Source organism: Netta rufina (genome assembly GCF_964035555.1).
Source record: "Netta rufina genome assembly, chromosome: 3".
NCBI classification, from domain to species: domain Eukaryota; kingdom Metazoa; phylum Chordata; class Aves; order Anseriformes; family Anatidae; genus Netta; species Netta rufina.
The window spans coordinates 111,969,216-111,981,773 of record NC_140125.1 but is presented as its reverse complement, the minus strand read 5'-3'; the positions used below and the strand labels follow the sequence as shown (position 1 = coordinate 111,981,773).

Here is a 12,558-nt window from a genome sequence, read left to right as displayed (position 1 = left end):
TTCAAGACAGGAACCATCTCATTCCTGGGGTTACACCACCTTATGGGTCTCGCTAGCAATAATATTGCAGTGTATGGGTTCCCTGGTCACAAGCTCGATGCCATTTTCATGGCAATATGTCCCTAGGAATAAAGAAAAACCCTGTTGTTCTTTCTTCAGGGGATCATTGGTCTCCTGCTGGCACCTCCAGGTACATGCCAGCATTTATGGAAAGATTGGTGTCTGCAATTTCTCTCCCATCCTTTCTTTGCAGAGGAGGTGGAGGCTTTCATTTTGTGAAAGCCAGACTTGCAATGCAGTATTATAAAGAAAAGCAGTGTGCATCTTTCAGAATCTGAAACAAATTCTGTCACTTTGTCTTCTGTTTTCCCATGCAGTTATCCTTCCTATGGTTAATTAAAGAAAAGCCAAGAAGCAGAAACTTTTTTTTTTTTTTTTTTTGGAAACAAGGCACCAACATGAGACTTAAGTCAAATGCAATTTTATAGATTCATAATAACCAAGCAAAATCAGTTAGATTAGTCATTTCATTGATTCTTTTAATTGTGATTCATTTGTGATTAGACTTCAGGTTGTTCATAAAGCAGGATTTTTTTTCTTAAGATGCTACCTGAAACAGTCCATGTTTGTATTAGGTCAGAGATGTGGTTAGTCTTTTGTCTTGCTACAAGAAATGTTAAACATATTTGTAAGCTTGTTTGGTTTGTTGGTTTCTGCTTCATAACTTGGAGGATGCTTGATCTACATGAGGCTACTCATTTAACAGATATGCTTTTTTTTCTTGCCTGAGAATTTCCCTTGCATACACAGCAGAAAAACAAACAAAATTCTCTGTTATTTCCCTGAAAACTGAAGTCCTCTTCCCTAGCAAGATTAACTTGTCGACTATCTTAGAGCAAACACTTTATTTTAATCTATCATTGTTTTCTGACACTGGGTTTAGCAGAGGTCAGAGAAAGAGATTCATTAAAGTGATTGCGCATTTGTTTTTCCAAAAGCACATCAGAAGATTAATGCTTTGCCAAAGAAAATAAAGAAATACAGTATTTCTTTTAATACACTTCAGCTAAATAAAGTCTTGAAATCACATGCCTTGGCCCAGATGGGGTGTCTTCAGCTTATGGTTCAAGTAGGATAATTTCTACTATCTGAAAACGGCTTAAATGAGCTCTGTTTCAGCCATGCCGTTTATTCCACACCTGAGGTGAAGTAACTCACCCTCCGGTCCCTTCTCTGATGTAGAGCCATTGGAGAGCTGACTGCCAGTGTGTTTGTGCAAGTCTGTTTGCTTATATAAAGAACCCATTTAAGCTCCTCCACCCAAGAAATTCGTGTTGATTTTGGAAAATCCCCGGACAATTTTATTCCATAAAATAAATAAATAAATCTTTCAGACCTGAGACACAGCCCAGCTCCACATATTTTGGGCTATTATAAGCACAACATTTGCGTTGGGGAAACATGAATTAACATGAAACATTGGCAATTTTATATTTGTCCAGAAGTAAAATAGAACATGTATTTCCATAGAGATTCTGTGAAAGTGTATTTCACCTGATAAAAGAGAGCTGGATCAGTCCGGGATAACTGGAGGTTGGCGCATGCATCTCCAGACCATGCACTGCATGCTCATCCTCCAGGGTGGCTTTTCTAGAATTAATGCCAATGTGATTCGGTTTGGCAACAAACCAGAGTTTCAGAAGAAAAGGAAAAATTGTATTAAACTTCAGAACAATTCTGTTGAGTCAGCACTGGCTGTCAGGACTAATTTTCAATATGCTAAAGTCCTAAACTCAAGTCTGGGCAAACAAGAGGAGGAAAAGGCCTTATTCTCTTCTCTTAATCCGTACAGGCTTGACCTATATCCCTCCCTGGGGTGCTTACTTTGGCAGCAAAAATGGTTCTGAGCAGACACATCACTAATGAAATCAGTAATAGCCCTGAATATGTTGCCCTGGGTCTCCATACTGCTATTTACTGGGTAACTATATATTAAATTAGATATCTAATGTTTAATAAACAGGTGTAACTGATTAACTATATTAGACAACTTTGATAATGTTGAGACTGGGCCAGGCTGTATTTGCTGTATTGGTTATTAATAGCATTGCAGTGATTTTCAGCATGTCTCTTGTAGCAGATTCTGAATTTGTGTAGTCAAACATTGCCATTAACCTGGGCAAGCTTGATTTTCCATCGTCTGTATTGACAAGGGAATCATAAGATTGGCTTCAAAGTCATGAGATTGTATGAATAATACAAACAAAATTTGTTTTCTTTTCCGCTTGGTTTCTCTGGTCTTGAGAACCATGAGAGGTTCTCTAGAAGGCTTATACACCTATTTTGCATCCTCTTCTGTTCCTCTAACCTAGAAGTAAGCTGAAATTCCATTTGAAAATCTTGAAAATCCATTATTTTCTTGAAAATCCATTATTTTCAAGAACAAAGGCTATGAATGGAGTGTCAAACATTAAAAGGCTTGCTGATAAATCACTGGAGATGGCAGTGCCTGAGAAATAAAACATGGGAATGGTAGCAAATGTTTACAGAGGAGAATTAATCTCTTCAACCCAACATATGGTAATATATATGCTGAATGAAACATCCTCTGTCACTTGTTGCTGTATCCAGTGGGTCACCGTATTTCTAGTATTCTGTGTTTCGTGTGTGTTATACATACCCTTAATTAGACTTATGATGTAGACAGCCCACGCCTGCATGGGGTTAAGCTGCTGTATAAACAAATAAAAAGTAACTCTTGCTAAAAATAGAAACTAAGATTAAAAACAATGTTCTGGCCTTAGGGTTTTGGAAAACAGAACAAGTTTTTGTTTTCCATTACTTGTAGAAAGCCTAATAGTTAATATATTACTTCTAATCTAATTTTGCATTCTCTGAGTGTGTTTTAGTAAATTTCCTTTTCATTTAGAGTAAACTACTATAAATTATGCTGGGTTATGATCATTAGTACTTTTAGTAGAAATACTAAATTAGTTGAAGACAAATTTGCTTGTTGTTACCTCTGTGGTAATATTTTAAGCTCAGAAAAAAAGGCATCGGAACATATTGTGATTCTGTGATATTCTTCAGCAATTATTTTGCTTCAGAACGTTGTGTTTTATACAGATCAAAAAGGCAATGTAATGCCAACCCACTTAGGCTACCAATTAATACTGTTGCTGTCAAAACCCCAGCAACCTCAGTACATTCGTGTTAGTGATTCTTAGCATTTGAGGTTCCTGACCAATTGCCATCAAATTTATTGCACACATATTAAAAGAGCAGTCAGTCTTTGTAATTTGGTAATGTATGTTCAGAGTCATAGGTGGAACGGTTTCTGTTAGCACCTTCTTCAAGCAGGTACAAAACCAGCTACACCTGAAATGGGTCTCCACTGCAAGCTAACTTTCTCTTATAGTACTTTCTGAGTGCCTCCCAGACTCTTTAATGTGTGTCCATGCAGCATCTCTGCCTGATGGATACTTCTTCCACATCTGTTTCTTGCACAAGGAACTGATGTAGAAGGCATCAAAAGAAGTAGAGTGGGAACTGAAACACCTAATACTTGGTGGACCAGGTAGGGCTGTACGTGCACCACATCTGGTAGCTGAATGGTTATAAATGGGTGTTTTTTGCCAGGAATCTATGTGCTGTGTGTAGAACTGTAGCTCCATAAGGGTGCTACGGTTCTACACACAGCACATAGATTCCTGATTCCCCATCCTGTGTCTGAAACTTGCTGCCTGGAGATTTGGCCCCTTCCAGACTAAAGCTGCATTGCAAGTCAACGTGTAAGCAGTGTAACGGATCAGGAGGTTAAGCAGGAGTGTGGCACTGAGCTCTGAGGTAACGGCATGGGTTTAAGGGATCAAGCGATATTAGTACATGGGCATCTCCAAATATAGGACTTGAGGAAATAGCTTGAAGCTCTGAAGGTTGGTTCAGGCTGGGTGTTAGGAAAACATTAATCACCGAGATGGTGATTGGGCACTGGAACAGGCTCCCCAGAGCAGTGGTTACGGCACTGAGCCTGCCAGAGCTCAAGAAGCATTTGGACAGTGCTCTCAGATACAGAGTCTTTTTTTTTGTGTGGTCCTTTGTGGACCCAGGAGTTGGACTCAATGATCTTTGTGGGTCCCATCCAACTCAGGATATTCTATGATTCAGTGTTCCTTCATGCCTTCTGCCTTTCATTTTATTTTATTTTTTTTCTTTTCAGTATTCTTGCATTCTGTTCTGTACAATAACTTAAACTGGTGTATTTTAATGTACATTTCAGTATAGCGTGTAGAGTACTGTTCTAGCAGATCAAAGACCTGTGAGTCTCCTTAGACTTAGAACTTTCAAGAACTTTCACATCTCATGAGCTAGTGCTCATGATTTTTTTTTATTTTTGTATAAAAATAATGTTGCAAATTGTTACAGGCACCAGATTATCCTGGTCTTGCTGGCTGGCCGGAAAGCAAGTGAAGTTCTCATCCTAAGTGGTTTCCCAAGCTCCTTTAGGAGGTCCTTGACAAAACATGAATGAGTTTGCAAAATAACCTGAAACCCTGAAACTGTAACATGATCTTTCTCTTTGTAGCTGGATTGATAATGATAAGAACCTGCCTAAATATGGGTAGTTTATGTAAGTGCTAGTGCTCTATGTTGGCACAGAGCATTTCATATTTTTTCCTATTCTATTGGACTTTTTTTCTGTATATTTGTTTTAAGACAGGAGATTTTGGATATCTGAAAATCCTCAGTGTATGATTAATGTGGATGATAGTTTGTCTTGAGTGAAAGGACTTGTTGCTGGGCAATGTTGTTGTAGGTCTCAATCTTGCAATATGAAGTTGGATTGATTTAAGCTGATCGAACACATTGAGGTTGGTCTTGTGCCGAAAGAGAGGGAGCACAATGCTAGATGATGGACCATCAAGTTCCATGTGTTTCTGTACCATCCCTAGTTGCCCAGTTTATATATGTCTTCACATCCCATATACATCTATCAACGGTCTATATTTACCACCTGTGTTAATATTATTTTTTTATTTAAAAAAATATTTATTTCAGAGTTTTCCAAAGAAGTGAAGAAAAATGAGACACCTGACACTTCCACTATTAAAACAAAGTTGTTTTTTTCTCTTATGTTTCAGACACAGATATTAAAGAACTGGAGGATGTTTTTGGACTCAACGGACAAGTAGAACATAAGCTGAACTTCATCAAAAAGAATGTATCAAAAGATATAAAGCTGGTACTGATTGCTCATTCTATTGGTTGCTACATCACACTGGAGATGATGAAGCGAGCATCAGAACTTCAGGTACATCAACCTTACAGAATGGGAGTTGTATTATTAGCAAAGCAGAGTACATACTTAGCCTATGGGTGACTCCATACCTTTCCTATAAAAGCTATATTCTGCTGTAAGTAAGCTTTTGATCATAGTTCTTACTAAAATGAAATAAAAACATTAATGACTAAGCCTAATAAAATATAATTAAGTATTTTGGTGTAAAATAAAGGTCTTATTTTGAATTTGGATCTCTAAATGCCCATGTAATATATAAATGATTAGTAATGGTGATAAATATCTTCAGGACTTGTCTTTTCATCTTTAAATCATTTATAAACAGGTACTAGATACCTGGTAATTACATTACATTACTGCACCAAAAATGAAGACTGGTTATGATTTTAATAGTAGCTTCTTATCTCAAGGCAAGCAGATTGCTAATTCTAGATGGGGAAATGTATGGAAGAGAATAATAATACAAATTGTAATGAGTACTGCTATAAAGTACTTTGTTTTTAAAATTGAATATGTATGCAAATATCACTGCTTCTGCAGCTCAGCCTTGGTTTGTGTAACTTGACAAGAACGGGAGGTGTTACTGTGTGTTCTTGTCATTGGGTATCTAAACACTTTTCTTTGTCACTGTAAAGCAGTTGCAAGGCAAAGGAAGGACATAGTTCTCACAGCTCGCAGTTAGCGAACTGTTAGTGCTCAGCAATAACTCACTTTCCCAGTGGATAACAAATGAAGAATACTGAATTTATTTGTATTTAAGTATTCACTCTTGCTATATCATTAGCTCTTCCTTTACATCATATTCTCTTCAGTGGAATGAAGTGCAGTGTTAGTGTATAGTCTGTATTTAATATATGCGTGAGTAGGTTCTTCCACTTCTTCATAACCATTTCCACAGCACTTTTTTTTTTTTTTCATTTAAAGAAAACAAAAACTAAAAAAGTGAAACATGAGGTTAACCTGATATATTTCACCAAGCGTATTTCACGTAGTGATTATAAACATGCTTTTCTGGAGGGGAAAACTTTTATTACTGTTTTATCTTTTCAAGAGGGAGTGTTCTAGAAAATATCATATGCAGTAATTTGTCCAAAAATATCAACTTTTCTTTGGTCAACATCTGTACAGTCCTTATGACACAAAGGGTTTTATCTGGTTTCAATTAAACTGAATTGTTGAGCAATTTTTTTACACCTGACCCACTGGATGTTGGCAGCTTGAGATTCATCAATGTTTTGAAACTTAGGTATCTTTGGGACACACTTAGACTGTGTGGTGCACTGTGTGCATAAAGTTAATATATGACAAGCTACATTTAAGATGCATTTAACAATAGAAAATATTTGTGTAAGCCAGAGTGTTGTGCAACCTTTGTCCCTTTGCCAAAAATAAGTTAACTGTTAGGTTTTATAACATATGAAGTGTGATAATAAGAAACTTGTGTTTCCATCTCTCCCTTTATTTTTACTGGAATATTTGATTCCCACAAGATTTTGAGCACATATGTGTATTTTAGTAGCTAGATCATTTGATTTTATTTTTGTGTAGTTCTTATGTGATATTCTTTTATTATATGAGTTTTGGTTTTGGTCTTAAATTCTCTGCTTCTAAAAGCCTTTGATTGCTTACAGTTTATTATTCTGAGCTAGAGGTTAATGTGTTGTATTTGGTGTTCAAATAACTCAGTAAACGTTTGTATTTGGAATGTAGGTTTTGCAGGCTTGATTTTTGTTACCCAGTTTAAATAATACCCTTTGATAATCTAGCCAAATGTAGACTAGATTTTCCCTCTCCTGTGCAATGATGAGGGAACCTGATGAGCTTAAGCTAGCAGGCATGAAAAGGATGAGGTACTGCCTTCTCTTCTGTCCTTCTTGGTGGTTCTTCAGCTGTCTCTTTTGAATGGGGCCCCTGTGCTGTGCAGGTTAATGAAGTGTTGTTATTTTTTTTTAATTTTCTTTGCTGTATTTCTATGAAATAGTGCTTTCTTTTATTAAAAGAGAGTTTAAACAGGAATTGCCAATTTACCCCTGGGATAAATTTGATTTTGGAGCCCAGCCCTGGTTTCCTTTTGACTCTCAGGGCAGCTTCTGTTAGTGGTTTCTTCAGGAGCCTCCTTAACTTATTGTCTCAGATAGATACTGTTAATTAAGCCTAATTAGTAGAAAAGTGCAACACAGGTTACATCTGTGCTTGTAACTAAATGAAGCTGCTGCATGGTTTGAGCGCTAGGAAGCAGCCAGCTCTGCCGTGCCCCTCTTGGACCATGCCCCAGGAGACTTTTGGCCCTGAGAAGCCAGCAACTCGCAGACTGCACCCTGGCACGGGTCCGGGCCTGAAAAAAGACTAGGACTATTCCCAGTAGTTAGCCTGGATGCAAACAGCCTGTTTTTAGGTGGGGGGAGTTCAGCCATGTCGTGACAGACCATCCCATGTCATCCTGTTCAGTCTCAGGAGCAGGGAATAGCTCCTGGTTGTTTTATTTGCTGGTATACATGGAACCATGGACACTTCTCTACTACCATGGTGGGCATCAAGTCTTTGAAGATTCAGCTCTTTGCAGAAAATGGATCATCCAGAGTTTTTCAGACTTCTCTAATTTTTTCTTACAGGGAAGGAAAAGTGTTAATCATCCTTACTCTTTTGAGATGGAGAAATGCAATAATGTACGCCGCAACTTATTTGATGTTTGGTCTTAACCTCATAACCTTCTTCATTCAGATAGCAGAACTGAAAAGTGAAACTGAGTGACAAAATGATTTTCTCAGTTGTTGAAGCTTGAGCCTAACTCATAAATACTCTACAACCTCCAGGCGTTCTCTTCTGAAATACAAATCCTTTCTTTGACTGTTTCCATGTGCTTTGCTGATGACACTACTGTTACCTAAAGTATTCGCTTTGTTAATTTAATCAAAAGATTGACATATTTCCTTGCTATTGAAATTCATTCTGTTACAGCATTCGTCTTCCATTAGGGATGATGCTATTGAAATGCCAGCATCTTTGTGGTAGCGAATTAACAATAATAAATGAAACCATCATACAATGTAAACATAGTTCTTCCTTTAAAACTCACCGAAAAGAAGGTTTTTAAACCCACTGAGTATGTGTCTGTTTAAGCAAATAAAATTTCTGACATATATTATTCAAAACCATTCTTTGCTGCCATGTCTCAGTGATGCCAAAGAATATTGGGTATTGCTAGGACTTGGCTGATCTTATAACTAATAGTGGACAAAACATCACGGAATCACAAAATGGCTGAGGTTGGAAGGGGCCTCTGGGTCCATCTGGTCCAAGCCCTGATCCAGCAGGGCCACCCAGAGCAGGTTAATGTTTTGCACTACTGAATTGCCTATATAACCCATCTGTGCATTTTCTGCCCTCTTAGCCATGTTTCTAATTCATATAAATATGTTCTTCTCACCCATCATTGAGATTATCAGTGAGATCTAATGACCTCAATGGAAAGCATTTTGTTGGAGAATTTTTGAATACAGATATTTTAGGTGATACTCCTATATGTGCCTGGTAGCCATATTTCTTTTTCAAAATATTTATATAAAAAAAGAGATGGTGCTGTCATCTATAAAACATTATTGTTGTTACTTCGGATGTTACAAAAAGTTAGAAATGTATTTTATCATTCTTTTTAAAATTTAGCATATATTGGACTAGTTCTTCTGTCATTCCGAAGTTGAATGCACTGTTAGTAATTGGGTCTTTTATTAGCCTCTATGCTCCCCTAGATCACACCTTTGGTTCAACATATGTAGTCCTCATTTTCTGGTTTCATGCCTGAACCAAAAGGCTGTGTTCCATCTGTTGTTAGCAGCTTGCTTGGAAACATGGATGGCCTACAGGTACACAACAGAATGGCAGATGTCATGACACTGTTAGCTTTTTTTTCTCCCTTTTGTCTAGAAGCCTGCTTCTTCCCAATTACCTGGAGCCCTAGGTAAACACATCTTAGTGGGAGAAGACATCATGTAACCCTTCTGATAGTAACATTGAAAGGGAAATTAAATTTTAGAAATAGTCTTCTCTTTGCTGTCTCTTAGCCAGGGATTTCTTTTTTTTTTTAGCATGTGTGAGAAATTATCTGTACATTTTTTAAAAGTTTGTTTTAAAAGAAGCTTTATTAAAACAGTGAAAAATGGCATTGCATTGTGTATTTGTATGCTACATAAAATGCAATAATTATTCACTTACAGAAGAAAAGAAAGAAAATATATAGACTAGCATAAAAAAATCTTCATATTGACTCTCTCTCACAATATATGAACATCCATCTATAAAAATATTTTTCAGTAACATAGAACAGGAAGTTTAAAGCAAAAAATATGATTCTGAACTGTCTTTTTCTGAAACAGCTTAATCTGTTTTCCATATACATTAAACAGTGGTTTTAAATGTGTTCTAGGTTCATTCTGGACAAATGTGCTCACATATGGAGCTATTCTGGAATATTTCCATTTTTTAATATCCTTTATTCATGTTTACTATATACCAAGTCTCTTGGTCAACATCAATTGTGTAAGCTATCAAAGCTTTTCCAAAGATTATTGGCAGAGATCATCTTTTTGAAATACATTTTCCTGAAGATGGAAGCTATGAGTAGGTGTCTTATTTTTCTCTTCATTAGAGTTTTTGGTTGTCCCAAGAGCTGGGAGAGAAGACAGGGAGAGAATTTTGTTTTGCCCCTATTGGTAAGTGCATATTTTGCCATCATAGCAAAAGAGATCACACTTGCTTGTTCAGAAGTTTTTGTTTGATGAGAGCAGTTACATATGGGGAGGAAGGAAGGAGTATGTAAATTGTTTGTAATGGTTCAAAATCTCATATGGACAAATATGAGATTCTCGCACTCCTACATCTTTCTGCCTCAAATAGAATTACATTTTCTTTTATCTCTAATTAACACTTAGTTCCTTTCTGTTGAAGTACTTGGAAAGCTCCCCCTAACTTCAGTGAAAGCAGGATTAGGCCATGAGAGAGAGAAACGTGTCAGAATTCCTCTGCCAAGAGATTTATTATGATACAAAATTCAGTCCAGTGACCCATTAAGATAATAATTTAGTTTCCGTTGTGTTGAAAGCTTGATTATGAATTTGGGAAGCACTTTCATAATGACAGGAAAGAAAAAAGTCACCATGATTTTAAACACTGGTATTCTACAAGAAAACAAAATTCTTTAGTATAGAATTACTGGAAATCCACAGGGACCGCGAGATTAAAAGAGGGAGATTTATTAACAGTGCGGGAACTGCTAGAGCTATTAACAATACAGGAACTGCTAAACACGTCTGACCTTTGAGATAATAAGAGAATCTTTTCAGCAGCATGAATGGATGAAGGAAAGACTGAATTAAGGCAATGCCATTTGTTCAATTTCTGTTTCGCTGAGATTAGAACCTATATATGTAAATAGAAGACTGGTAATGCTATCATGACAGAAAGTATCTCTGAAAGGACACTAATTCAGCAGATTCTGACATGCTTAGAAGCTGTAGTGAGTTTTGGAAGTAGAAGGAAAATGAAAACCTAAAAGCAGACAAGTTAAACAGGGATGCAAATTTTGATGACATTTTTGCAGGTTTTATTTAACATAGCTGCATCAAGTTCAAATGTTGATTGTTTAAATTACATGTCACAGTACTTTTTAACAAAGTTAGTATGTGTAGCTGTTGTCTAGGCAAATTCACTTTTTATGATCTGGCTCACAGTTACGAAGTTTAAAACATGCTTAATGAATAAATGCATTTTTACCACCTTTAATACTCTCTTACAAAAGTAACTTTATCTCAAATAAAGTGAGGCTTTGTAAAACAGAAAATTAGCTAGAAGTCTCTTGAAGAGATGTTGTCTTCTCTCACACAGAGGATTACGCTTTGTAGACCTGTGTGCCAGTGTGTGGTGTCACCAGTAGACTAGCACAGCAGAAACATAAAGAAATGTCCTTGGTTTGTACAGCTTTCTTTTGACTTGTCCTGGCTGAGAACTGTTCGCTCATAGTTCCTTAATGGATTGCAGTGGTAGGTCAGATATGGATATGTAATTGTATCTAGCAGTAGGGATCAAGATCTGGAGAAACTCTATATGTTTTTTTATGTGACTTGCAGGCTGAAATATTAAAGTGCAAAAAGCATAAAAAAGTAAAATGGGTAAAAGACTTACAGTAACCAAATTACAATGACAATACTGACAAAATTATTATGCAGGAAGAAAATAAGTGTCTATACTTAGCAGACCTCACAAGTAAATAGGTACGTTTCAAATAAATACACATCTTTTGAAGAGAGATGCACATTTCTAGGCCATAATGGAAAACTATACTGAGTCTGATATATATACATATATTACTTTTCCTTCAGTATCCATTCCAGATAAATGAACTGTATGTTAAAAAAAAATAATAAAAAAAAAAAAGCAAACAGCACTGGTTGATATATACCCATCTTCATCCACCTTTAAGCGTTGAGTGAGTAAAAAAATGATGGAGACATTGCGCAGATTTAATCATGAGTCTACGTTCAGCTGCCTTCAGTGAGATATGTGTTAATTTAACTTTATGGATGTCTTCAGTTGGTCCCTGAATTGGACTGTTTCTGTAACATATATATATATATATATTTGGCACTTCTCTATCAGTTCTTGATAGATAGGAAGCCTTTGGGAGCATATGCAAGGAAACACAGGTGGTCTGAGCCAGCAATTAGACTAAAATATGCTTTAGTTGACAATGTACACATTGCAGAGGCTGCATAATCCACCTTGCAACAGATGACAAAGTTCGGAGGAGTATATTCTTTCAGTGAGGCCTCAGGCAATATCATTAAATCTACTGGAATAGCCAGTAAAGCAAGCAATATGAACTTGGTGCATATGCTAACATTATGCAGCCCTGTTATATGGAGAAAACAAGAAGTACTGCAGATGATTTATTAAACCTGACGAAATAAAATAAATAAGATACTGTATCTTTGAAGCATCAAGGGAGTTTCTAGAAAAAAAAATCTGGATAGATTAAAAAAAAAATAAAAGGAAAAAAAAAGGAAAACAATCTTCATATGAAAACCTAAGGCAAATATAAAACCTTCTCTCTTTGGGGTGGGGGGTTGCAAACCAAAAAGCAATGAGTACCCACTGAGTTTATTGCAAAGATTTGTTAGAGAGATACTGACTTTCGACTAAAACAATTAAAAGTCCACCAGCCTGAATTTAAAAGCTCGACAAAACTTCAGGACCCCATCAGTGAA

The 12,558-nt window shown here is 36.5% G+C and overlaps 1 protein-coding gene across 2 annotated transcripts in view; it reads left to right on the top strand.

Annotated features, from left to right (window-relative positions):
* Positions 1-12,558, top strand: part of LDAH (lipid droplet associated hydrolase) — a 120,534-nt gene that overhangs the window by 51,746 nt on the left and 56,230 nt on the right. For both annotated transcript variants that reach the window (XM_084284985.1, XM_084284986.1), the window contains one exon: positions 5,142-5,311. In XM_084284985.1, the coding sequence (XP_084141111.1) occupies positions 5,142-5,311 (170 nt within the window). The remainder of the gene's footprint in view (positions 1-5,141; positions 5,312-12,558) is intronic.